The 26828-nt window shown below is 45.9% G+C and overlaps 2 protein-coding genes across 4 annotated transcripts; one reads left to right on the top strand and one right to left on the bottom strand.

The window, feature by feature from the left end:
• Window positions 1–1208: 1208 nt before the first annotated feature.
• LOC120672445 lies at window positions 1209–4197 on the bottom strand. The gene is made up of 4 exons (XM_039952842.1): window positions 2970–4197; window positions 2799–2860; window positions 1614–2567; window positions 1209–1329 (listed from the first exon to the last, which is right to left on the bottom strand). Exon 1 carries the CDS (start codon window positions 4084–4086, stop codon window positions 3001–3003), a length of 1086 nt encoding a protein of 361 aa, XP_039808776.1. The 5' UTR covers window positions 4087–4197; the 3' UTR covers window positions 1209–1329; window positions 1614–2567; window positions 2799–2860; window positions 2970–3000.
• A 3017-nt stretch (window positions 4198–7214) lies between these two features.
• Window positions 7215–26503, top strand: LOC120673857 (protein LOW PSII ACCUMULATION 1, chloroplastic-like). 3 transcript variants are annotated; one of them, XR_005674892.1, is made up of 11 exons: window positions 7215–8008; window positions 8434–8537; window positions 8850–8985; window positions 14720–14951; window positions 15139–15296; window positions 15411–15596; window positions 15733–15833; window positions 16343–16439; window positions 16626–16705; window positions 26220–26269; window positions 26351–26503. XR_005674892.1 is itself a non-coding variant. In XM_039954899.1 (10 exons), exons 1-9 carry the CDS (start codon window positions 7730–7732, stop codon window positions 16698–16700), a joined length of 1368 nt encoding a protein of 455 aa, XP_039810833.1. In that variant the 5' UTR covers window positions 7215–7729; the 3' UTR covers window positions 16701–16705; window positions 25023–25254. The 3 variants fall into 3 exon arrangements, 2 of the variants coding, with proteins under 2 accessions (XP_039810833.1, XP_039810832.1); XM_039954899.1 differs by lacking the exons at window positions 26220–26269; window positions 26351–26503 and adding an exon at window positions 25023–25254; XM_039954898.1 differs by lacking the exons at window positions 26220–26269; window positions 26351–26503 and having other exon boundaries at window positions 16626–16854.
• Window positions 26504–26828: the final 325 nt, after the last annotated feature.

Here is a 26828-nt window from a genome sequence, read left to right as displayed (position 1 = left end):
GCAAATCAGCCTTCCAGCTTGGGAGTCTGTCCGCTATTTTTTCAACAATGGGCTGTGCTTGTGCTCTAGTTTTTTGTGAGAGAGAGGAACTCCCAAATACTTAAAAGGGAAATCAGAGATCTGACATGGCAGGGATTCTTGCAAGAATAATTTGTCATCTTCAGTGCATTGTATAGGGAGCACACTACTCTTCTGGAGATTAGTTGTGAGCCCAGAAGCATTACCAAAGAGCTGTAGGATATCTAGAGTAATTTCAATATCATTGGCCGAAGGCCTCAAGAAAAGCACAACATCATCTGCATATAAGGAGATCCTATGTTGCAATGCCCTTCTGGCAAGTGGTTGTAACATTTGCTCATCTGCCACTTTCTTTATTAAGTGACAAAGCACATCCATGACTAGGATGAAAAGCATGGGTGACAATGGGTCCCCCTGTCTTAGGCCGCGCTGATGATGTATCCTTGCTCCTGGAGATCCGTTGAGTAGTATTTGAGTGGAGGATGTTCGAAGCAGCCCACTTATGATATCACACCAAATTGGTCCAAAACCCAACTGCTTCAAAACTTCCAAGAGAAAAGGCCATGAGACTGAGTCAAAAGCCTTATTAATATCCAGCTTGAGAAGAATACGAGCTTGTTTTTGTTTGTGTAGGAATTTTGTAGTATGGTGGACCAACATCAAAATGTGATACTGATTCTGGACAGTAGAAGGGCGGGCTTGGTGCAGCGGTAGGCTGTTCAACCGGAAGGTCCCAGGTTCGAGCCTCAGCCTCTGCATATTTGTGCGGGCAAGGCTTGGTGCTTAAAACAATCCTTCCCCAGACCCTACGCAGTGCGGGAAGCCTACGGCACTGGGTACGGCCTTCTTTTGTTCTGAACAGTGTATTTTCACCATTGACCGGAGCACTTGAGTAGATAATTTTGTAAGTTTTCATAAGAAATATATTTAAGTTGTAATAGGGATCTAACTGACAATCAAGGCACTTGGTATATAACACTCATTAAGCATTACTCAAAAAAATTGCAATCTTGATTCTTGAAACTAAAATATTCAACCTTGAACAAATGCAAACAAAATGGAGCTACAAAGTAGAGGGAAAATAAAGCAAGACTTACATAGAGTCTGTTATGTTCAAAGTTTGCTAATTTCCTTCTTCAACCACAAACCACGGAGCCTTGATTCATAGCTCATGAATATCTCTCGATTTGTTGCATCCTTGAGAACATGAAAGGCAAGATGCTTGATCTCATCCGACACATTGTCCATGTCATGTAACACTTTTAAGCATTTTGATATTGAGTATTCATTTCCTTGTTTTGTAGCTAGAGGCTGCTAAATGAATGGATTTGGTTATAAAAAATGAATGGTTCTAGTTATAAAAAATGAATGGTTTTAGCAAAGACAACAGAAAAATAGACCAAGGCAATAATTGAAGGTGCACTTTTCCATACTAAAGGACCAGGAGTCAAATGTCATAAAACACAATTGCTAAATAAGGACATGTGACAGAACAAAGATTCAGTGGCAAACTACCTCCTGACTCCTGTAGTTGCAAAGTACACTGCTGCATTCTTTTAAACAGAAACAGAAATAAGGAAAAAAATCTTAAATACCTCAGTCAGAATGTCCATGTTCCCCAGATACAATGTATTGCCGTTACGATCAAATGTATCGTTTCCAGGGCCAGCATGTAGGCATTGCCTCTTAGCAGCACAGCTGCCACGATTTCCTGTCCTTCCTGATGAAGGTGGCACTTGACCTTTCATCACAGGACATGAACCCAGGGTAATGTGCCTCTTTAGATGGCTAGTGCCTGCTGTTTTGGAGCAAGCAAAGGTTCTCTTGCAATAATTACAGCATGCTCGTGTGCATCCATCAGAATCGGTTTCAGTTGTGAAATGCTGCCAGATGATGGAGTTCTTTCTCCGACGTCTTGCTGTGGTTGGTGGTGCGTCTGGTGCTGCCTCAGCAGTGTCATTACCATGAGGCATTTCAATACCTTGAACCATCTGCCTGTCATGGATGGCCTTTTGATTACAGCGGATCATTGAACAACCATGAACCATCTTCCTACCAGGGACCATTTCACGACCATGTCTTGATGTGGTAGGTGCCGCCTCAACAGTGCAAGTACCATGAGTCATTTCAATACCTTGAACCATCTCACTGCCACGAATAACCATTTGGTTGCAGTGGATCATCTCATCACTGTGATCCATCCGGTTGCTGCATCTTGATGCAGTAGTCACCTCAGTAGTGCCATTATCATGAGTCATCTCAATACCTTGAACCATCTCACTACCACATATGACTGTTTGTTTAAAGTTGATCATGTTACCACCATGATCACTAGAGACCATCTCGCAGTCACATCTTGATTTGGTTTGTACCACTGACTCAGCAGTGTCATTACCATGAGTCGTATGAATACCTTGAACCATCTCACTGCCATGGACGATCATTTGGTTATAGGGGATCATGTCACCAACATGATCTAGCCTGCTAGTAGGGATTGTCTTGCTTTTGTTAACCATCTTGTCACATTGGACGCCAAACATCATATTCATCTAACAAAATAAATAATAAGAAACAATTGCAAGAATTATTAATGAACAAAGTTTTGCAAGACTAGTTGCAGCAGCATTTAATTTTAGTGGCAAAAAATCGATAAACAATTGCTATAAAACAAAATTTGAGTGAACAAAGATGGTTAGGCAATTATCATGTATGGCTGGTACACAAAAAGTTTGAACATCTTTTGATAGAAATACAAGTTGGGGGGTAAAATTCATAAATACCTCAGTTTCTTCAATTGCAGAAAGTTTTTTTGTTACAACATCCACAACATAATTAATAGTCTCTGCAGCAAAGTTACGACAATTGACCAGTGTAAGTAGTAAACAAAAGTGCAGTTCACTCATACTTTTCTGTTAAACATCTATCAAAAGTGTCAAGTGCAGATCACTTACCCCTACCAGTTTCCACCAACACAGCAGGTGGCTATGGCATTTGCAAAGGATAACCAAGAGTGCTGCACTCAAACTCAGCATCGATACACATTTTCTTCAGATTGATGGCAAATTGGTGGCACCGATCGCCAGCTAGAAGAGCTACTCCATTGGTTACAACATGGACTTGATGCAATTGGGCATCCCTGCCAAGCACTTGGCTAACTGGAACTTTCTTCTCTGGCTCCCACGTCTTGGTAACACCATCCTCCTTTAGCAGCCACACTTGCAAATGAAGGTTCTTAAGGCTCCCAACAAGGCCCACAAGGCAGCAGACACCATCGACGGTGTCTCCTATGGCATACATTGACGGTTGGAAGAAGGTGAAGGGGAGACCAAGTATGGAAAATTCCACAGTGGCTGTGTCAAGCAAAAGCAATGAAGTATCTTCGTATCTCCAAAAGATGAGCCTACCGGCGTGCATCGCCTGGTCATGTTGAGGTCTGTTGATGTTCTTCACCCACTGATGGCGACGCCACTGGCGAGTACATGAGTCGTACTCAGCAGCTCGCACCATCTGGTCACAGCCACGGTGTTGCACACTGACCACGCGGAACGATGCCTCATTGTCGCAATGGCCTTGCAACAAGCATTCAGAAATGAAGGTGCCTTCGAGGGGACTATTTTGCGGAAGCGGAAGCCATAAGGGTTCGTGCCCGGACACGGGGTTGTACACGGCGCGTGACTCGTCTCTAGAGAGGAGGCGGCGGCTGTTGTGGCAGTCAAGGAGGCGCCACTCCGGGTGGCTCTCGAGGACGGTGAGATTGAAATCGCCCGCGCGCACAAATTTGGCAAGGGCGCGGTCGGACCGGACCGAATCCGCAAGCTGGAAAGAGGGGAGCCCGGCGTGCGAGCGCGGGACATAGAGGCCGAGCAGGGGCGACGACGTGTGGCGGGAGCGGTACCTGCGGAGGAACCCGGGGGACGAGGCGATCTGGCGCCAGCGCCTCGAGGCGAGCGCAGCGCGTACGAGGGCAGCCGGCGACGGGAGGCGGAGCAGGATCTCGGCTACGGCGTGGAGGTCGTCGGCGAGGGAAGTGGCGGTAGGGGGGTCACCATTGATGAGCTGTGCCGCCATCGGCCTGGAGAGGCGTCGGTGGTCGGGTGGATCCGTGGATGACGGCCGAGGCGTGGCCACGGTGCGAGGCTTCCTCCTCTCAATACTGGATGAGGAACCAATTAACGAAAGTCCACGGCGGACGGCGCGGCGGCGCCCACGGTGGAGCGGAGATAGCGACCGGCGGCGCAAAAATCTTAAGGGAAAAGTCCATTTCGTAGATCTTCAAAAAAAAATTTGAGCCCTACACTAACTTTGAATATTTAATTATTAATTAACAGTATTAAAGGTGGATAACTGATAAAATTCATTCCATAATTTAGGTATAATTCTGAAACAAATTTTTTAAACCTAATTAGATCATTATTAGATAATGTTGTGCTACAATAAACAATCTCTAATGATAAATTAATAGGCTTAATAAATTCGTCTCACAATTTTCCGTCCATCCGTATAATTAATTTACAATTAGATCATGTTTAGTCCTTCTAATCTTTGGTTGAAATTACCTAAGTGAATTTCATCCAACTTTTTTAGAACTAAACACAACCTGAATACCCTACCTCTAAAACTAGATATTATACAACCTTATCTTCTAAAAACAATTTAAATACCTCTGCAGCGGTGCAGAGCAATTTTGAAAATAACTTTTTTTTTGCTAATAACGTGGCTTCCTAGGTGTGGAGATGTCTAGGTGACAGAGCGATTATATGGTTAACTAAGCTTTTTAATCTCATTTTTCAGTCAAACAAGATGCCTGAAGAATGGAGAAGAAGTATATTAGTACCGATCTTCAAAAACAAAGGAGATGTTCAGAGTTGTACTAACTACCGTGGGATTAAGCTGATGAGCCATACGATGAAGCTCTGAGAGAGGGTTATCGAGCACTGCCTAAGAAGAGTGAAAAGTGTGATCCAAAACCAGTTTGGGTTCATGCCTGGAAGGTCAACCATGGAGGCGATTTTCCTAATACGACAATTGATGGAGAGATATAGGGAGCAGAAGGACTTGCACATGGTATTTATTGACCTCGAGAAGACGTATGAAAAAGTACCGAGAAATATCATGTGGTGGGCCTTGGAGAAGCACAAAATCTCAATTAAATACATTATCCTCATCAAAGATATGTACAAGAATGCGATGACGTTTGTCCGGGCATGTGGTGGCGACACCACTGACTTTTCTATTAACATAGGCCTACATCAGAGGTCGGCATTGAGCCCTTATTTATATTGGTGATGGATGAGATCACAAGGGACATACAAGGTGATATCCCTTGGTGTATGCTCTTTGCTGATAATGTGGTGCTAGTTGACGAGAGTAGAGCAGAGGTTAATATAATAGAAAGTTAGAGCTGTGGAGACGCACATTAGAGTCAAAATTGTTCAGACTTCATAAGACCAAGACCGAGTACATGATGTGCGATTTCAGCGCATCTAGGCATGAGGGGTGGTGACATTAGTCTCGATGGGCAAGTGGTGGCTCAGAAGGACACTTTTCGGTATTTAGGTTCGATGCTACAAAAGGATGGCGATATTGATGAAGATGTTAGGCATAGAATCTCAGCTGGCTGGTTGAAATGACGTCAAGCTTCTGGTGTCCTCTGTGATAGGAGGGTGCCACAAAAGTTAAAAGATAAGTTTTATAGGACAGCGATTCGCCCGGCAATGTTATAACGGTGCTGAATGTTGGCCTACAAAAGGCGACATATCCAGCAACTGAGTGTAGCAGAGAGCGGATGTTGCGGTGATTTTGCGGGCACACAAGGAGAGATAGAATCTGGAACGAAGTTATTCGGGAAAGGGTAGGGATGGTACCAATTGAGGAGAAACTTACCCAACATCGGTTGAGATGGTTTGGACATGTCCAACGGAGCCCTCCGGAGGCGCCGGTGCATAGTGGGGTGCTAAAGCGTGTCGATAAGGTAAGGAGGGGTAGATGTAGACCTAAACTGACTTGGGACGAGTAGGTTAAGAGAGACCTTAAAGATTGAGACATCTCTGAGGAGGTAGTTTTGGATAGGAGCTCTTGGAGACTAGCTATCAACGTGCCTGAACCGTGACCTTTGTGTTTTTTGGGTTTCATCTCTAGCCTACCCTAACTCGCTTGGGACAAAGGCTATGTTGTTGTTGTAATAACGTGGCTTCTTCCGCCCTCACTTACATATGGTCCCTTGTCATCATTTGGCTCTTTTCTCTCTCTCCTTCTCCACCATGGCCAAGCCAAGCCCCACACCTTAGGTTTCGACCGTCCACGCCGCGGCGCGTGGCCTTCGCTGCGCTGCTCACACCACTACTCGCAGATCTCTCCTTCGTTCTCTCCTCCACACTAGCCCCCTAGCTAGCTCCTCACCACAACTGATGTAACACTAGTCTGATCTTCCGATAAGTATGATAAATTTGATTGGTGGAGAACTTAACGTTGGCGATCCACACCTCTAATCAGACACGGTTCAAACCCTTGCAACCGTTACACCGCTGCTCCGTTAACTATCAACCAAGCACAACTTAATTGATCTCGCGCAAAAATAATTTTCCTGAAAGCAAATCGAAGAATAAAACCAAGAAAGGATAAATATAGAATATGAAATTGCATATGAATATGAAACGGTTCCGAGTAAAAGGTTTGAGCTCTCACGGTTCCGAGTAAAAGGTTTGAGCTCTCAATTCGAAAGCACTAATCAATACAGTTGAGGAGAATAAGAAATTGGCCCTGGATTACATAAAAGGATTTGTCGCCACAGTTACATTGTGTAAGTGAAGTTCACCATTGCAAAGAGTTCGTCGAAAGAATCAAAATGGACATATTATTTGTCTAACTTGGGGCCCATATGATTTTTATATGAAAAACAGTCCGATTCAATTGAAACCGTCCGGTTCCGTAAAAACCGCCAGGTCTAACCAGTTTTTACCGATCTAATTATATAAATAGTCTGTGAAATGAACCAAACCGCTATAATATCTGATTCGGTGTTTTAGGGTCTAGGGTCTGATTGATTACCTGCACGCGGAGGAACCAAGCTCGCTGGATGCAGGAGGAACCAGTTTGGTTGCCTGGTCCAGTCTACGAGCCAGGCTCCCGACGTGCAAATCACTCCTCGTAGCCAGGCTCTGCAGAGATGTGGGAATCGGCCGTTTCTGGCGGGCCTGGCTCGCGAAATGCAGGTTGAGCACACATGCAGTAGAAAAATAGCTAGAGCAGATCCTCATCCTGCCAACCAATAAACTGCCCACCAAAACCATGCTCCATAGATGCGTGCAACCAAACAAGAGAGGTATGCTCACAGCCTGGCCCAGGGCAGCCTGACTCGCTAGGGCCATGCAGGCACAGACCATCCGGTTAACCAATCAGCCCCTTAACGATCGGACCGATTTGATCCTAATAACTATGGGTAGGACTTAGGTAGACGCGGCACAATAGAAAACCATGAATTTCAAACATTGAGCAGAACAGATCCTCTGCAGTTTAAAGATAAACTTTAAGCCATCGGATTAAAATCCAGAGGTTCGGAGAGATGTACTGAACTTTTCCTTTTTTTCCCCTTCACCAACAAATTACCCATTAGACAGAGACGGAGAAAGAAAAAGAAGAGGGAAGAAACAAAAATTCCTTCAGGATAACAGGAAAAACGACCACCTCACCTCAGCTTCGATCTCTCTCCGCAATGGCGGCCGCCACAGCAGCCGCGGCCGCAGCTCTCCGGCCCCATATCACCCTCCTCTCCGGCGGCGGCGGCCCAATCCCCAGCACAACCCTTCAAATCCAGCCCTCTGTTTCTCCCCTTCCCTTTGGCCGTCGTGGACGCATCGTACTCGTCCCCAACGCCTCGTCGTCCCCGTCTTCCCCACCGACGCCGGAGAAGGAGGCGGTGGCCGAGGCGGTTCCGTTACCTACCGCGGAATCCTGCGTCAACCTCGGCCTCGAGCTCTTATCCAAGGGCAGGGTAACCCCGAGGCGCCTTGTTGCAGTTCTCGAGTGACACTCGACTCTAACGCTAGTTTGATTGCACAGTTACCAAGATTATGAATATGCTAACTCCGGATGAGTGTCATGGGATGAAATTTCCCATTCTCTCTCCTAATAATTACCCTGCCATGTGTTAGGCTGGCATGAAACTGGAATTAGAACTCTGCTGAAAAAAAGAATCAGCAAGCTGGTAAAGATAAATGCCAATGATGTTGTTGTTATACTGCCTAGATGTATTTACAAGTCCATAGTACATTTCTGAGATGGGCTCACTCAAGAGACTGCATGTTTGAGCAAACACTTCTGTGGATTCAATTTTTTTATCATTTTGTTGGAGAGGCGTCTATAATCATATGATTCATACCTGCATTCTGTTGTCATTTTTGTTTTGCACCTGTATAGGTGAGGGATGCTCTTGAGCAATTTGAGAATGCCTTGGAGCTGAATCCGACACCTATTGAAGCCCAGGCAGCCCTGTATAACAAGGCCTGCTGCCATGCTTATAGGTGAGGATACTTTCCTGGTCCACTGAACGTTTGCACCCTTGCACCATGCTTGTTTAGGCTGCTCATCAGAATTTTCACCTACGAAGCAGTGATATCATGTGTAGTAATGCTTCGCATTAATGTCAGTAGGTGGCAAAAAATAGCAAAACACTAGAACCCATTGTTAAACAAAACTACAATAGCCAGAAATCAAGGTCTTCAGGAATTTTTGGTAGAATATATGCATGCCTCATTTATATTCTATTGATGCCACCATAAACATATTCATAATTTTTTATTGGTCATTTTAATTTCTGCATCTGTTTGGACCAGAGAAGAAAGCAAAAAGGCCGCAGAATGTTTAAGGACAGCTTTGCGGGACTACAATCTCAAATTTGGTACCATACTTAATGATCCAGACTTGGCGCCATTCAGAGCATCGCCAGAATTTAAGGAACTTCAAGAAGAGGTTTGTAATTTCCATCTTTACTGCATTACCACATGATGATAAAGAAAGTAATCTGTGGATTGTAGTTGAAGACTTAAAGTCTGATTGGTTGACCACTTTGTTACGTATAATCCTGTGCATTTTAGTTGTAGTTAGCTTTAGCTGAATAAGCCAGCCGTTAGATGTGGCTGAGCAAGTCTGTAGGAGCTCCATGCCTGTGTGCTGAGCGCGTCTTCAGGATCTGCGTGGCGTTGGTGCTGGATGTGGGATGGCACGGCAGGAAGTGGCATGCCACGCAAGTAGGGTGAGATAGTCACCATTATCGAGTCTTTGTACTCTTATATTCAGCAATCTTGTTATCGCCATAAATTAACAGGGTTAATTAATGAGACGAGAGCAAGTTGGGTTTAGTGCGGAAATTAAAGAAGGCTCGTGAATCGGCTGTGTTACCACCAGAATTTGGTCGAGAAGGATATGGGCCGAAGCTGCCGATGGGCCTATACAGATTGTCCAGGGAAGAGGCGATTGTGGTCCATGCCAAGAGCCGATGGGCTCTTCTTATCTGTGTGCGTCGGGAGCCAATGGGCTCTCTTTATCTGTAATTATTAGAGATAGATTAGTTTTCGTATTGGACTAGGTTTTGTTTAACTTAGTCGTCAAGTCTACAAGACTATAAATATGTACCCTCTGACATTCGTAAAGAAAGAACGTCATCAACTTTTGCAAACAACAACTCTCGGCGCACCGCCACTCCTAATTCTAGGGTTTCGTCCAAGTAAGTGCCATGCTGCCCCGATCGCTTCTTGCGATCAGGACAGTGTTGTTCTTGCTTTTACCTTGGTATTACTCGTACTGAAGCGTTTTTGATAGCGAGTAGTGCTAGTTATCCTGATTTTCGTAGCATGATTTTTAGTAGATTCATCGTGCTTTTGTTGCTTATCATCTACGAACATCATGTCATCTCTGCGCGATCATGTTTTAATCTTATACTAATTCTCGTTGCATGGAATTAGTCGCGTAGAGATGACACTCTACTCCTTTTTTATCTAGTAGATCTAATCTGTTATGGTTAGTTTTTATACTTAAGAATTGGCGTAATATCTGCTAGTTTAGGCCTCGCAAACGGGTTGGACGATCCGGCGACGTATTAGATGCTTTGCCTTGATCTTAATTGGGATTGATCCGGGAATCGGCTTTCGCTTGTTCTTAGGCCTCTTTTCTGGTCAAGGTTCGGTTATCTTTTACGCTCGTTAGGCCTAACTACGTGTAGGATGTTCCGATCTAGCAGTGAAGCTTTTACCGTCATGGATTAGATTAGCTAGATTTAATTGAAGCAGTTTTTGCAGTTATTTGCTTTATCCATTAACATCTGGATATGCAGATCCAATCTGACACCGGGACTCGATCGGCTCTTTAAAGCCGATGCAAGAGTCGTCCCGGGGAGCCGACCACGGCTCGGACTAATGTTTACACGTGTCTGTGCTTGTAGGCAAATCATCAAAGGCACGTTCGCACCCTCCTGATCGGGTATAGATCAGGTGGCACTCCCTGCATCTCCGGAAGCGACGGCGTGTGCCAGGATCTGGGCCGTTGACCGAGGGACCGGTGCCAGCCAGCGCCCCGGCAGCCTCCCGGCTCCTCGTGTTGCCTGTCACTACTCGCCGGTGGGTTTTGATCGACAACACATACATAGAAGGCTGCCAAGTTTTTGCAGCACCAAATCTCTGTCCAAGTGTTCGTGTTGTGTTCTTGAGCCAAACTCGTGGGTTCTTGGGTTTGGGAGTGCCTACATGTGATCACCGGTGATGGGAGCTGTCCAGGATTTATAACAATTGGCATCACAACCGAGAGAGAGGGACCATCATCGCCATGGCTTCACCCAAGGGCTGTGGCCAGTCGTCACAGCCGTCGGACAGGGTCGGGATGTCGGGTGGCAACAAGACTCCACCACGCTCGCCGAAGGGGAATTCTCCGAAGCACGCGCCGTCTCCAAGCCATTCGCCTTCACGCTGATCACGTACCAGGGGCGCACGCTGTCCTCTAGAGATCGTCCTCGAGCGCGTCATCCGCGAGACCGGCGGCTCCGGCAATTGGCCGCAGCTGACGAAGACGAATTACGATTCATGGTCGCTGCTGATGAAGCTGAAGCTGCAGGTGCGCATCTCTGGGAAGTAGTCGAGGTCGGCGGCGTCGACTTCCATGATGATCGCACCGCGCTGGAGGCAATCTGTAGCAGCATCCCGCCGGAGATGGTCCCAACCCTAGCAACTAAGTCGTCGACCAATGCGGCATGGGAGGCGATCTGCACTATGTGCGTCGGGGACGAGCGAGTGCGCAAGTCGATGGTACAGTACCTCCGCGCCGAGTATGAGCAAATTGCGTTCCGTGACGGTGAGTTAGTTGAGGACTTCTCCTTGCGTCTTTCCAACATCGTGCAGCGATTGGCAATCCTCGGCAACCCAGAGCCGGAGGCGAAGGTAGTAGCGAAGTACCTCCGAGTCGCCCGTTCGAGGTACTGGCAGCTTCGTTGTCTCCATCGAGATGCTCCTCAACATCGACACTCTGCCGATAGAGGTCACCGGCCGGCTCAAGGTAGCCTAAGGGAAACCAAAGCTCGGCAATCGCCGGGGAAACTGTGGTGCGGGTCTGGCGGCGGCAGGGCGAGCGCTGGACCGGGCTAGGAAGTGAAGCGCGGTGAGTGTCGTCGGTGCGGCAAGACGGGCCATTGTGCCCGCGATTGCCCCACAAAGCCCAAGGACGGCGCGGCCCATGTTGCCCAAGGAGAAGAGGAGGAGCCCACCTTGCTGATGGCGATGTTGAGCTCCATCCAGATCCACCCAAGGCCGCCAGCAGCTGGGGTCAACGCGGTGGCAGTGGCAAGGCCGGTCCCGTGGAGAGGACCGGTTCACATGGAGGAGGCTAGGACGTTTGCGCAGATCGATGTCAAGGGCGATGTCAATGACACCCTCCGGTACCTCGACACGTGGGCGACCAACCACATGAGCGGGACGCGTGCCGTCTTCTCCGAGATTGATGACAGCGTCTACGGGACGATGATGTTCGGTGATGGCTCTGTCGTCAACATTGAAGGGCGCGGGATGATTCTGTTCGCTTGCAAGACTTGCGAACACAGGGAGCTGACGGATGTCTGCTACATCCCGCGCCTCGATACCAACCTCATCAGCATTTGTCAGCTGGACGACAACGGCTACGACATCCACATCGAGCATGGGGTGATGCGGATCTGCGACGAGCAGAGGAGGCTACTTGCTCGGATGTGGCGCTCCCTCAACTGTCCGTACAACCATCCGCCTCCACAATTGCACGTCCCGTGTGTCTGACAGCGCGGCGTGGAGATGGCAACAACGTTTCGGCCACATCAGCTTCCAGGTGCTCCGCAAGCTCTCCAACGGTGACATGGTGCGTGGGTTGCTGCACATTGATCATGTTGATCAGGTGTACGACAGCTATCTGGCAGGGAAGCAGCGGCGAGCAGTGGTGGAATGCGTTCCGGCGTAGGCAAAGCGGAGGGTGGCGGACATCCTCGACCTGGTGCACGGGGACATCTGCGGACCGGTGGCTCCCACAATGTCATCCGCGACAACACCAATCGCGACCCCTGCGTCGCCCAAGCGCGTGAAGTTCGCAATGCCACCAAGCAACCTCCACGATGCACTGGACGCCGACCACGATGACAATGCCCCTGTTCGCTTCCGTACACTCGACAACGTGCTGGGTCCGAGCACGTCGCCTGGCTTGGCAGCACAGGACCTCGATGCTAGGGAGTTGTGTTTCACCACCGTAGAAGAGCCAACGTCGTTCAAGGAGGCGGAGAAGCACCAGTGCTGGCAGCGTGCAATGGAGGAGGAGATGACATCGATTGAGGAGAACAAGACCTAGAATCTCGTCAACCTTCCTGCTGGCCACAAGCCAATTAGGCTGAAGTGGGTATTCAAGGTCAAACGGGATGAACACCGGGAGATTGTGAAGCACAAAGCACGCCTGGTGGCGAAGAGCTATGTTCAACACCCAGGTATTGATTTTGAGGATGTTTTTGTTCCAGATGCACGATTGGAGTCTGTCAGGTTGCTCTTGGCGGTCGCTGCGCAAGAAGGGTGAGAGGTCCATCACATGGATGTGAAAAGCGCGTACCTGAATGGGGACTTGGCTGAGGAGGTGTATGTTGCATAGCCAGCCGGGTTTGTTGCAGAAGGAGCTGAACACAAGGTGTTGAAGCTCAAGAAGGTGCTTTATGGACTTCGTCAGGCACCCCAGTGCCTGGAATGCCACGCTCGACGGCAGTCTTCTGTCGCTTGGTTTCCAGAAGAGCACGACGGAGCATGGCGTGTGCATGCGCGGCAAGGGAGAGGCGCGTCTCATCGTCGGCATGTACTTCGACGACCTGATCATCACGGGACGTCACGGCATCAACAAGTTCAAGGGCGAGATGATGAAGCTGTTCAAGATGAGGAACCTTGGGTTGCTGTCTTATTACCTTTGACTTGAAGTAAGGCAGATGAAAGGAGGGATCAGCATCGGGCCAGTAGCCTGAAAAGCTGGTTGAGCGGAGCGGCATGGCAGGGTGCAATGTCTATGCTGTGCCCATGGAGTCCAGGTTGAAGCTGAGCAAGACAAGCAAGAGCCCTCTGGTGGATGCGACAGAGTGCCACAGTGTTGGGTGGGGGGGGGGGGGGTGGCTCCGGTATTTGGTGAACACGCGCCCAGACATCGCTTACATGGGAGGAGCCGCACAAGGATCACCGGGCAGCGGTGAAGCATATTCTCCGGTATGTAGCTGGAACACTTCATCATGGTGTGTTCTACAGCACGGGGAAGAGGGAGGAGCATCAGCTGACAGTGATCATGACAGTGACATTGATGATCAGAGAAGCACCAGCAGTGTGCTGTATTGTCTGGGATAGAGTCCTATCACCTGGCAATCGAGCAAGCAGAAGGTGGTGGCCCTGTCCTCGTGCGAGGTGGAGTACATTGCAGTGTCACCAGGCGCATGTCAGAAAGTATGGCTGACTCGGCTGCTGAGGGACCTAATTGGCTCGGAGCCTGGAGTGCCAATACTCAAGGTGGACAACAAGTCCGCCATTGATCTCAGCAAGAATCCCGTCCATTACGGAAGAAGCAAGCACATAGATACAAAGTTTCACTACATCAGGGAGTGCATGGATGGTGGGAAGATCGTCCTCGAGCAGATTTCTACCAAGGATCAGCTTGCGGACATTCTGATGAAGTCCTTGGGTTGCGTTTTGTTCCAGGAGCTACGTGATCGAGTGGGCGTTGTCAACCTCAAGTCACTGCGTCAGGATTAGGAGAAGAATACTTATAATCCTGCGCATTTTAGTTGTAGTTAGCTTCAGCTGAATAAGCCAGCCGTTAGACATGGCTGAGCGAGTCTGTAGGAGCTCCATGCCTGTGTGTGGAGCGCGTCTTCAGGATCTGTGCGGCGTTGGCGCTGGACGTGGGATGGCACGGCCAAGGAAGTGGCATGCCGCACATGTAGGGCGAGATAGTCGCCATGATCGAGTCTTTGTACTCTTTTATATTCAGCAATCACATACAGAGAAGGCTGCCAAGTTTTTGCAGCACCAAATCTGTGTCCAAGTGTTCGTGTTGTGTTCTTGACCCAAACTCGTGGGTTCTTGGGTCTGGGAGTGCCTACAGGTGATCGCTGGTGACGGGAGCTCGCCGGGATTTACAACACACTTTAATACAGTAATTTGATCTTCAAACTTTATTTCAGGCTTTACGTGGCGGAGAAGATATTGGTTCTGGGTTCCGAAGAGACCTGAAACTCATTAGTGAAGTACAAGCACCATTCCGTGGTGTCCGAAGATTCTTCTATGTAGCTTTAACAGCAGCAGCAGGAATTTCAACATTCTTTACCATTCCTCGACTTATACTAGCAGTTCAAGGAGGTGATGGTGCTCCTGATCTTCTAGAAACTGCTGGGAATGCTGCCATCAATATTGGAGGTAAATTGGCGTGCAATAAAAGATATACCTTGCATGTAGTTAACAGTGTTCTGAGGTTGAAGAATCTAATGTGTTTGTCTTTTTGTTAATCAATTTTCTTTTAGAAAATACGAATAACAACTTTGTTTTATTTCTTTTGCTATTAATTACACTAAAATGATCAAAATTTTAAATCAGTATACTGCAGGTATTGTTGTGCTTGTGGCTTTGTACTTCTGGGAAAACAAGAAAGAAGAGAAGCAAATCACACAAATTTCTCGTAATGAAACCCTTTCGAGATTACCTGTGCGCCTGTCAACTAATCGCATTATTGAGCTTGTTCAACTCCGGGACATTACTAGGCCAGTTAGTATAATTTTATTTTTCATCTTTCATGTCCACCAAACATTTTCTGTAATAGCTTTTTTCATTGCTTCCAATTTTTTCACTCAGTGAATTGTTGTTTGAGGTGTGTTACAGGTCATATTGGCAGGTTCAAAAGCATCTGTTACTCGAGCCATGCAAAGAGCTGAGAGGTACCGGACTGAACTGCTCAAACGAGGTGTTCTTCTTATTCCAGTGATATTTGGCGCTTCTCAGAAAGACCAAACCAAACCAAGGGGTTTCGGTACAAGAAGAGCTGCTGCATCAGCTCCTTCAGTTGGGGTTAGACCAGCCTTGCATATAAGCATATTGGCTAAATACTAAAAACTTCACTTCACTTGCCTCTTTAGTTTGTGTATTTTGTACGAAAAGCTTTGCCCCTTTCTTTGATAGGTTATTGCAAATTTTCTTTTGACAGGGTGACTTTGAAAAACGTACTGAATCTATTGCAGCAAAGTCACGTTTGAAAGCTGAAGTTCGGTTTAAGGCAGATATTGTCTCTCCTGAACAGTGGGAAAGGTGCATTTAGTTTCTCCCTTTACATGTATGCATTTAATCCTAAAATGTTCATCGAACTGCAAAAAGTAATTAGACTGTGTTTCATGATTTTTTTGTTTCTAAATTCTAACGTAGCACAACAAGATAAATGGCATAGCAGGGAAAAAACAAAAACTATGAGACAAATATATAAACTAAAGATCAACCCTACAAGTAGAAGATTCTGATGTCCCTGTAAATCACATGCCATAAGCATTGAAACTTGAAAGTCATGTTGGGTTTTTCATTAAGGTACCTTAATTTTTCTAAATTTCATGATAACTTGCTAGTTCAACTCACTTTAGTAGTTTTTATCTCTACATCACTTCTTTTTCTAAGGACAGCTACGGCAACACTTCAAGTTCTGTCTGTTCCTTTTCTGTTATTTTTAGCATAGTTGGTTGCTTGCCCTAAAAAAAGCATAGTTGGTTGCATCAATTTTTTGTGTTAGAGGTTTCCCCCAGTTTGACCTCTACTTGCTTATGGTTCAGTTGGATACGTGACCAGCAAGAGTCTGAAGGCGTCACTCCTGGTGAAGATGTCTACATAATCCTTCGTCTGGATGGCCGTGTCAGAAGATCTGGAATAGTACTTTGTCCTTTTCTCTCAATTTCACTTTGTTAGAAAAGAAATCTGTTATTTGACTTGATTATGTAATACTATTGGGTATTACATTATTGAACCACACCAATAGTGCTTACACAACATTGAATCTAATATACCCTAATACGAGAATAATGATAACTGACATGTGCGTATGATTCGTTCTTATAGGGTATGCCAAACTGGAACGACATATTACAAGAACTGCCACGACTTGAAGATCTTATGAGCAAACTTGAACGGTGAAAAAGGCATGTGTACAGCTGAAATTTGACCATTTATTCTTTTCTCCATTTCATGCTTCATGCCCTTATCTGTGAAAATTGGACTAGTGTGACTTTTCTGGAGACTGAAATTCTTCTTCATTGCGAAAAGTGGACCTGTCAAAGCTCTTCCTTCATTCGTGGACATCAAAATAGAGGAATGATCTCTTTAAGAAGTGGCTTTATGCATATAGATGAAATAAGAACCGAAATATTAACAATAGAAGAAATCAACACAAGAGTTCTTTTACTTTAGGTTTCATGGAACATGAAGCTATTTCTGTTAGAAGTGAATAGCCTAAAAGATGCTATAAACAAGTAAAATTCACAATGGAAAGCACTGTGGTTGTCATTGTAAGTTCAACCCCAGCTTTTGATTACAAGACCATCAAAACAGTACGAAGGTGATGCATAGTAACTTAATATCTAGATTACTTGAGGCATGTTTAGAAACGTACCGCCATGGCCTATAAAACTACTGTTTTCACGACATGAGGACCACTGCTGCTTTCTAACTTCCTCTGAAATGGACTTCTAATGTAACATCCAGAGTATAGTATGATATATGACCTCTCAAACTAGATCTGTGAAACTAAACTCAATTGGAATATTAAACTATCAAATTTTAAATACTCGATATGTGCTTTGATTAAGCAGTGGAAGTTTGGACCATGAAAAAAAAAAGCAGTGGAAGTTGCCAATCATGCTAGTTCTCAAGCAAAGGAATTGTTCCTAAAAAAAGACACTTTTATAGACAATTGAGTGGACATTTCTAGCAACCTAGAACAAAACGCTGGTAATATATGTGTTGACACAGAATTGCGCCAACGCACTCGAATGCGCTAGAACGTGCGACGATCGTGAAAACGATCAACACAGCGAAAACCCTGGGTGGACCGGTTTGACCGGTTTCGCCGACCGGTCTGACCGGTGCAGGCAGGGAACTCGCGAAGACCTAGAACAGCGAGCTCAGGAGGGACCCCGTCGGAGCTCGTGAACGTAGGGTTGTCCTGAGGTCGGCAGGCCACTCAGAACGTCTTCAAACGCCGTCGAGACGAAGGAAAAAAACAATCTAGGGTTGGAAAAGGCTAGGGTTTGAGAGATAAAAGTACTGCGATTTTTGTATTGATTCGATTGGGAACAACCTCAATCGGCCTTAGCCTTTATATTTATAGGCCGGGGAAGACATACCCCTTCACGAGTAGGATTACATGAGGACTCTTTACAAAAACCCTAATTCTACTCGGACTGTACAGACCGGTCTGACCGGTCGGCCCGACCGGTTAGACCGGTCGACCTCAGCAGATGCCAAATTTGGCTGTCAACATATGCCCCCCTGCTTTTTGGTGAGTTTCATAAGCCAAAAAGCAAGAACTATCCTGATGTACATGTTTTACACAGAGCATATAAGTTTAAAAACAAAACTAAGGGCGATATATAATACCGGCCGTCTTTGTTTTCATGCACTTTGCCATATGCTAGGATAAAATTTCTTCAAGTATCTCCCGTTGATAGCTCTAGGTAGACGCTCACCTTGCACCGTCTCCATCATATATGAATTACCGGAGGTAACCTTGACGATCTTGTATGGACCCTCCCAACTTGGCGACCATTTGCCAAACTTGTTGCTTTTCATCCCAAGAGTCAAAATTGTCTTCCAAACTAGATCTCCAACCTGAAAAGACTTAAGTTTTACCTTCTTGTTGTAGGCTCTAGTCACCCGAAGTTTGTCCTTCTCAATTTTCTTCAAAGCCTTCAAACGCTTGCCGGTCACCTCATCAATATTATCCATCATCATATCATGATAATCAACAGCGGAGAGGTCATTTTGTTTTGCTAATCTATATGCGTCCAGATTCACCTCAACGGGTAAAACGGCCTCTTGACCATACACAAGCTCAAAAGGAGTAACCTTAGTAGCACCATGTCTAGATATACGATGAGCCTATAATGCTTCGGATAACACTTCATGCCACCTCCTAGGATTTTCTTCTATCTTCTTCTTTACAAGTTTGATCAAAACTTATTAATAGACTCGGCCTGCCCATTGGCCTGAGCATAGTATGGAGATGAATTGAGCAATTTAATCTTGTAAGATTCGGCAAAGGCACGCACTTCTTTTGATATAAATGAAGTACCTTGATCCGTTGTCAAAGTTTGTGGAATGCCGAATCTATGAATAATATGATCAGTAATAAACTCAATTACCTCTTTATGCGTCATATTCTTCAAATGAACCGCTTCGGTCCATTTAGTGAAATAATCCGTAGCAACCAACACAAAGCGATGCCCCTTTGAAGATGGAGGATTAATTTGTCCAATGAAATCCAACCCCCAACCTCGGAACGGCCATGGTTTAATAATAGGATGCATCAACGCAGCAGGCACCAATCCCTTGACCATCATCACAAATCGATCCATCAAAGTACAACTTCCATGGTGTGCAAGTAATATAGCCGACTTCTAAATCATGCTTGTCATTAATCCGATGCTCAACAATAAAATCCGCCACAATTTGGCCTCTCATAGATTTTAAAGGTTCACAAGTCAAATCATACTCAACCAAAGCATAAGCTCACTTACCGATTCTACCACTCAAAATCGGTTTCTGTAACATATGTTTGATCACATCGGTTTGACATACTACTATGCAAGTACTAGATAACAGATAATGTCTCAATTTGGTACAAGCATAATAAAGAGACAAACATAACTTCTCAATAAATGTATACCTCGTCTCCGCATCAATAAGCCGTCGGCTTAAATATGTAATAATATATTCCTTCCCTTCGGTCTCTTGAGTCAAAACAGCCCCAATAACCTTATCTTCAGCAGCCACATAAAGTCTGAAAGGTACTCCTCTCCTAGGTGCTTTGAGTACGGGTGGTGAAGACAAATAAATTTTGATCTTCTCAAATGCTTCTTGCTATTTTGCCCCCCAAGTAAATTCGGTTTCATCTTTTAACCAAAGAATAGGAGTAAAAGCATCGATCTTTCCGGATAAGTTAGATATAAATCTTCTCAAGAAATTTACCTTGCCCAAGAACTTCTGTAAATCTTTTTTGCATGTAGGGGCTTCAACCTTCTTCATGGCTTCAACTCTCTTAGGATCAATCTCTATTCGACAAGACCGAATAAATCCAGCATCAAGTAAACAATTAATTTTAGTTTTAATTCGGTCATAAATAATGGGATTGAAACGCCTAACCGGTTGTTTATATGGTCTAAAACCGGTTTTAATTGGTAACTGATGCTCAACAAGATCACGACTCAAACCAGACATTTCATGATATTCCCAAGCAAAACAATCAACATATTCTTTTAATAAATCAACCAAATCGGCTTTATATTCAGCCGATAAATTTTTGTTTACAAAGGTCGGCCTAGGAATAGTTCCATCACCAATGTCTACCTTTTCTAAAGGATCAGCCGATGTAAACCCTTGGCCCAACTTATCTAGATCACCAGAATCTTCAATGGCTTCACACATATCGTTCGTACGCGCCCGATATTGATCTAGCCTCTGCTGCAGCCACTCTGCGTTGGACCGGTCTGACCGGTCGGGGTGTCCGGTCTGACCGGTAGGCCCTGTGCGCCGAACGGGACAGGACCGGTCTGACCGGTCGGCACTGGCGGTCTGACCGGGCTCCTCTGGAGTGTCTGTTGTACTCATCTGATTTACATTAAATGATTTAGCCGATTATCCATCGGCTTTAGTACAGCAGAAACAAAACCATCCTTAGTGCAACTGATCAAATCATAATCGGACAGGTCCACGCCCGATAAACACTTGACGTTGTCGTGTGCACTAATGGAATCCGAATCGGCTAAAGCAACAAAGGATGAAGTGTCCCCATGGACAATCTCAACCTCATCGCCGATCCACTGAACAAGAAACTGATGCAAGGTAGAAGGAACACACTGATTTGCATGAATCCAATCCCTCCTAAGAATCAAATTGTAGTTACCTTGCATTTCCGCGACGAAGAAAGCTGTAGCAAGCGTCTTACTTCCAATGGTGAGCTCCATGGAAGCAACTCCTTTGGCGCTAAGGGGCTCGCTCCCTCCAACACCACTGATGGTCATGTTCGTCTTGATCAAATCTTCGTCTTGGCCACCGAGCTTCTTGTACAGCGAGTAGGGCATAAGATTTACAATGGCCCCACCATCTATTAGCATGCGAGTTACCGGCTTCCCGTTGATGTGTCCCCTCACATAAAGAGCCTTCAGATGATTGTCTTTCTCGCTTGGTTTCTGGAACACAGCTTCACGGGGCCCGAACTGAAGATGAGCCAAATCCTCCTCCGGAACCACGAAGTAATCCGAAGATAAGTGCACCACATTGATCTCCATATTGGCGCGCTCTGGAGACGCTTCGTAGTCTACCAACTCTTCGTCTTCTGATGTCGGAGGAACTGCTGGGGCTTCATCAACAGAAGAAACTGAAACAGGCGGCGCCGATTCGGCTGTTGCCTCTGTACTGGGCTCGATCGGTCTGTCTGACCGGTCGGTTGCGGCGGTTCGACCGGTCTGTCTGGCTGGTCAGCTGTCTTAGCCTTCCACACCTTGCCTTGAGGGAACATAGGCCTGTATCTGTTGAATTCCTCATCCCTCATCTTCTCCTTCTCCTGTTCCTTCTTTTCTTTGTTGCGGAGGCGCTGCAATTTCCTTTTTTGCGTATGAGTTAATCCTGAAGGGCACCATCTAGGCTGATGGTACTTATCCGCTGCACCCCTGCTGCTACTGGCCTCATGATCATTGGCCATGACCGACTTTTGTGAAGGAACATCAACCGATGTATCTATATCCATCGGTTTCTTGCTCGTATCTTTTATGGGCACTTTGATTTCACCGATTTGAATCACAACATTGGCTTTAAACTTCTTTGGGTCAGCCATAGGCTTCTGCTCCCCTTTCTTCTCCTTGACGCGATACTCGAACCTTGGAACAGGAGCTTGGCCCGGCCTCTGATGAGACCGGTCTGACCGGTCGGAGGTGACCGGTCTGACCGGTGCAGCCTGCTGCATTGGACCAGATTGGCGTGATCCCAATTGGTCATGTACTGGTACTCTGGAGCTTTCCCCCTGATAATGTGGAGGATAAGGCATCGGAAAACACTGCATCCATATCCCTTCATGCTCCCACACCGGATTTGTTGCATTTGACGCCGGTGGCATCCATGGCATGGTAGCATACATCTTCTGAGGAGGATACAATGTGACAACATCATCTCTGTGCCTGCTGAACTCCCTCCTCGGGGACGCTGGACGATCTTGGCGCAGTGGTGATCGCGGTCTCTTTTTTAGCGGCCGATCGTTTTGAACGGCCTTTGTGTACTTATTCAGCAACTGGTTGAAGGTGGCTTCTGATTAGCAGTTCTTCCCAACACCTTCACTTCGTTGGTCTTCCAAGTACCCACTTCCGGACGTTTTGGCTTGAAGGTCCGGGGACGGTCACCAGGGCGGTCTGACCGGTTGGAAGAACCGGTCTGACCGTTCGGACCGGTCTGACCGGTCGGAGACACCGGTCTGACCGGTCGTGCCTGACCAGCAGACCGATTTTCTGGTGGAGAGCTCCATTGCCCCCCGAGTCTGGGATTCTTGACAATGATCTTCAGAGTACTCTTGCCATCATCAGTTTTCTCTTTGATAACTTCTCGGGCAAGGATCTTGTCACTTGTGTTCATCGGTCTTGGATCACCGATGACAACATGCTTTCCCTTGGCTCCTTCGGCTTGTTCCGGCCGAATGAGCACATTTGGATTGTTCAATTCCAGTGTATGAATAGGGAAAGGAGTTTTGTCAATCTGCATCTCAGAAAGTACTAATCGTCCTTCATTAATGGCCGATTGTACCTGTCGACGAAAAACATTACAATCATTAGTAGCATGAGATGTAGAGTTATGCCACTTACAATATGCATGTCGTTTAAGCTCATCGGGAGATGGAATAGCATGCGATAATCGGATGTTACCATTCTTAAGCAATTCATCAAAAATCTGATCACACTTAGAAACATCAAAAGTAAACTTCGGCTCCTCTTGCCGATTATTTTGAATCGGCTTGAGAGACGGAACCGAACCGGGTTTGGCCTTTGATGGCCAAACAAATTCAGCGGCATATACTTCCTTACTATCATCGTCCGAACCATACGAATCATGATCAAGAATGTGTGTGTTGGACCGATGAGGCTTGAAAGTATCTTTGGCATTTTTAAGTTTAAATTCTAAACCCATGACTTTGACTTGCAAGAAATTCACGGTATGATATTCAAAGCCCTCAAGTTTCTCTTTCAAATAAGAACGTAAACCATTAAATGCCAAATCCGCCAAATCTTTTTCGGAAATTGTCAAACTAAAACACCGATTTTTAATTTCTTTAAATCTTTTGAAATAATCCGAAGAAGATTCATCACGTCCTTGCCTAATCGATGTTAAATCCAACAATTTCGCTTCGGTTTCCCCACTAAAGAAGTGATCATGAAATTAACGCTCCAATTGAGCCCAATTGCAAATAGAGTTAGGAGCAAGTGAAGAAAACCAAGAGAAAGCCGTTCTAGTCAAAGATAAAGAAAATAAACGCACACGTAAAGCATCATTAAAACCAGCTTCCCCTAACTGCAATACATATTGACTAACGTGTTCCCAAGTTGTACGAGAATCATCACCATTAAATTTAGTAAACTCAGGAATACGCCAACCAGCAGGAAAAGGAGTAAAATCAAACTCAGCGGGATAAGGTTTTTGATATAAACGTGTAGTACCCATATCCACCCCAAGCCTACTCTTAATCGCATTTGCCAGATCCTCTTTGAACTTAAGAAGATCGGCTTGTTAGTGCTGGCTGGTATAGAACTCAAAAAACCGATGTGCATTAGGATTTCCATGCGCCATCGTCAGTAATGAAGTTGGGATCGGTCCTTGATTAGGTCCAGATCCCTGTGATCCTCCCGCTACAACAGTAGTGCGGGGCAGTGTATAAAGTGACAATTCATTAGTTCGGCTAGGGGCAGCCGAACCAGGAATTGTCTCGAGAGGCGTCACTGAGTAACCGGTCTGACCGATCTGTGGGACCGGTCTAACCGATGCTGTGTGCACGGTCGACGGTGGTGGGGTTTGGCCTGGGAACGAGTTCGGCGGCATACCATAAAGTGGTTCAGATGTGAACTCAGGGGTAGCCGAACTCGGATCTGATGAGTTAGGATCTGACATAGGTTGCTTACCTTTAAGCGCATCAACATCACTACTCAATTTAACTAAAATGTCACCTGTGGCAGCTTGTGCAGCAATAATCTTCTGATCCATTAAAGATGACATCCTATCAAACATATCAGATGGAGAAAGGCTTACATTGGGGATCTCTTCAATCTTATCCTGGTTAAGCTTGAGAGACGGCAGCACGAACTCCTCCACCCTTTTGACGAGGCCACCACGATCCTTCTTGAAGCCCTTCAAGAATTGTGCCTTGACGTGCTCCTCCACAAGAAGGTAGGCCTTGCGTTCCTCCTCGGTGAGCTCCTCCATGGTAGCCGTGATGATGTTCTCCTTGTTGATTTCTGAAGAGCCCATCTTTTTCAGGGAGTACATCAGATCGGTTTTAAAACCAGATTAATCTATTCCCCAGCGGAGTCGCCAAAAAGTGTGTTGACACAGAATTGCGCCAACACACTCGAATGCGCTAGAACATGCGACGATCGTCAAAATGATCAACACAGCGAAAACCCTGGGCGGACCGGTCTGACCGGTTTCGCCGACGGTCTGACCGGTGCAGGCAGGGAACTCGCGAAGACCTAGAACAGCGAGCTCGGGAGGGACCCCGTCGGAGCTCGTGAACGTAGGGTTGTCCTGAGGTCGGCAGGCCACTCAGAACGTCTTCAAACGCTGTCGAGACGAAGGAAGAAAGCAATCTAGGGTTGGAAAAGGCTAGGGTTTGAGAGATAAAAGTACTGCGATTTTTGTATTGATTCGATTGGGAACAACCTCAATCGGCCTTAGCCTTTATATTTATAGGCCGGGGAAGACGTACCCCTTCACGAGTAGGATTACATGAGGACTCTTTACAAAAACCCTAATTCTACTCGGACTGTACAGACCAGACCAGTCTGACCGGTCGGCCCGACCGGTCAGACCGTCGACCTCAGCAGATGCCAAATTTGGCTGTCAACAATATGATTAAATACAACTAAGTTGTTGGAATAGTTAGAGAAGTCAAGCTTTTATGTGTGTTTTTCTTTTTTATATTGCCTTGAAGATTTTGTAATAATAACATGTTCTGTGAATTAACAGGTATTTGCTTTCACATTTCAGGTTTTTACCTCTGATGTCAGTAACAAACAGTTTATTGGTAGAGATACATGAATATTGTTTATGGTAAATCGATTGGATGAGTGGTCGCCAATGGGTTGAATATATTCTGTTCCTGGAACTTCAGTGCAGATTGTCACTTCTCACAAACCAACTAATCTATGTAGAGAGGAACCAATCCAATCTATCCAAATTATAAAATTTCACGGATTGCTCGTGATGCCCAATTTGTGTACCTCTGCGTCCTTCATGCGCGGTCGTGCGTGGTCCATGTGCCGGTGCGCGTGCAGCACATATACATGGGTGCTCAGAATTCGTGTGATCCGATTCCTTTGCACCGAGCAGGCCGTTTAATATGACTTCCTAGATTGCAGGGCGTCATGCGTGAAAGGAACATTTAACACCCTCTTTGACTCCCTCTCTCTAAGTGTTAACGGCCTTTGCCCCCAAAATCTCTTAAGAAGGTTCATTTTCACCGTGTCCAAACTCCAGCAGGGAGATGTAGAATAGGCTGCTGCAATGGGCCAGCCTTCAGCAGCTCACCCCAGCTGTCAACGAGTTCTGATTTGTAGATTGGTGGAGTACATCTGGAAATATTAGGAGTCATCCATATGAGTAGCAGTCATATCATCAAGTCGGAACGTTTTTTATATTGCTAGAACAATTTTTCCACATTCAAAAGAAAATGTTCTACACAAAAATTGTCCAAGTGTAATCTATTTCGTAGATTTCGTCGCAAGAAACATAGTGGTGCAGTCAGATTTTGATTTTGATATACGGTTTCTAAAAAAAATGATTGTGTGACAACCTTGACTGCCAGTTACATATGTGACTCCTAGCAGCTCCCACTACATCTCTTAAGCGCCTTCCAAAGCGGAGTAGAAAAGGGTTTGACACTTTTATTTTGCTTACAGACTGGATGATTTGGAAAGAACAAAACGGCTGTGTCTTCGACAAGAAGGCGTCCATGCCGTGAGTTGTCTCCGAATCTATCCTTGCCGCGGGGAGGCTTTGGGCCCTTGGAAAGAACGAAACTGGTAGGAACAATTAGCGAAACTTAGATGGGCATGAAAAAGCCCAAATTGTCATGTAGTCGCAGTGCTGCAACCAAGTTAGCTTGTATTCAAATCTTTCTAGTCATTTTCTGGGTGCCAGTTTTTTTTTTTGTACAGATTATGATATTTGTGTTACATTTGCCAGATTATGAGGTTGCTGAATACTAATCAAAATTGACCAAGCTAATTGATAAGGTTAGTTCAGTTCATGCTCTTGTTTTCGTTAAGGACGACTATATATATTTGTGCTGATGCATATTTTTATTTTGGTTGCAGATTATTGACGAGGAGGTCCGGTCGATGCAAGATGAAAACATGAGTGTAACTAGCTATTTTGATGTGCTTACGAATATAACTTGAGATACTTTTTTTTGACATGATGTAACCTGAGATATTTTTTTGACAAAATGTAACCTGAGATAATTGTTAGAGAGACATGTATAAGCTGGCCCACGGCCCTCTTGGTTAGTCGACCTGCTGGCCATTGGGGCTGGGCGCCACACCTATCTAGGTGCGCCCCCCCCCCCCCGCGATCTGTATTGATTAGGATAGGGTCAGGATCCCCTGATAGGGTTGTTACTATACACCGCATCCTTGCCTATATGTACCTGTACCGTGCTTTGCACCCTAATCAATCTATTATCTTCTTGGCCATATTCGCTAACATGGTATCAAGAGTCCGGGTTTCCCCCGTGATTCTCCTCCTTCCGCTGCCCTAGCCGCGCGCCACCTTGGCTGCGCCATGGCCGGCACC

The sequence above is a fragment of the Panicum virgatum genome, chromosome 5N (assembly GCF_016808335.1).
Source record: "Panicum virgatum strain AP13 chromosome 5N, P.virgatum_v5, whole genome shotgun sequence".
NCBI lineage: Eukaryota > Viridiplantae > Streptophyta > Magnoliopsida > Poales > Poaceae > Panicum > Panicum virgatum.
The sequence above is the reverse complement of the archived record's forward strand: the minus strand, read 5'-3'. Positions and strand labels throughout refer to the sequence as shown.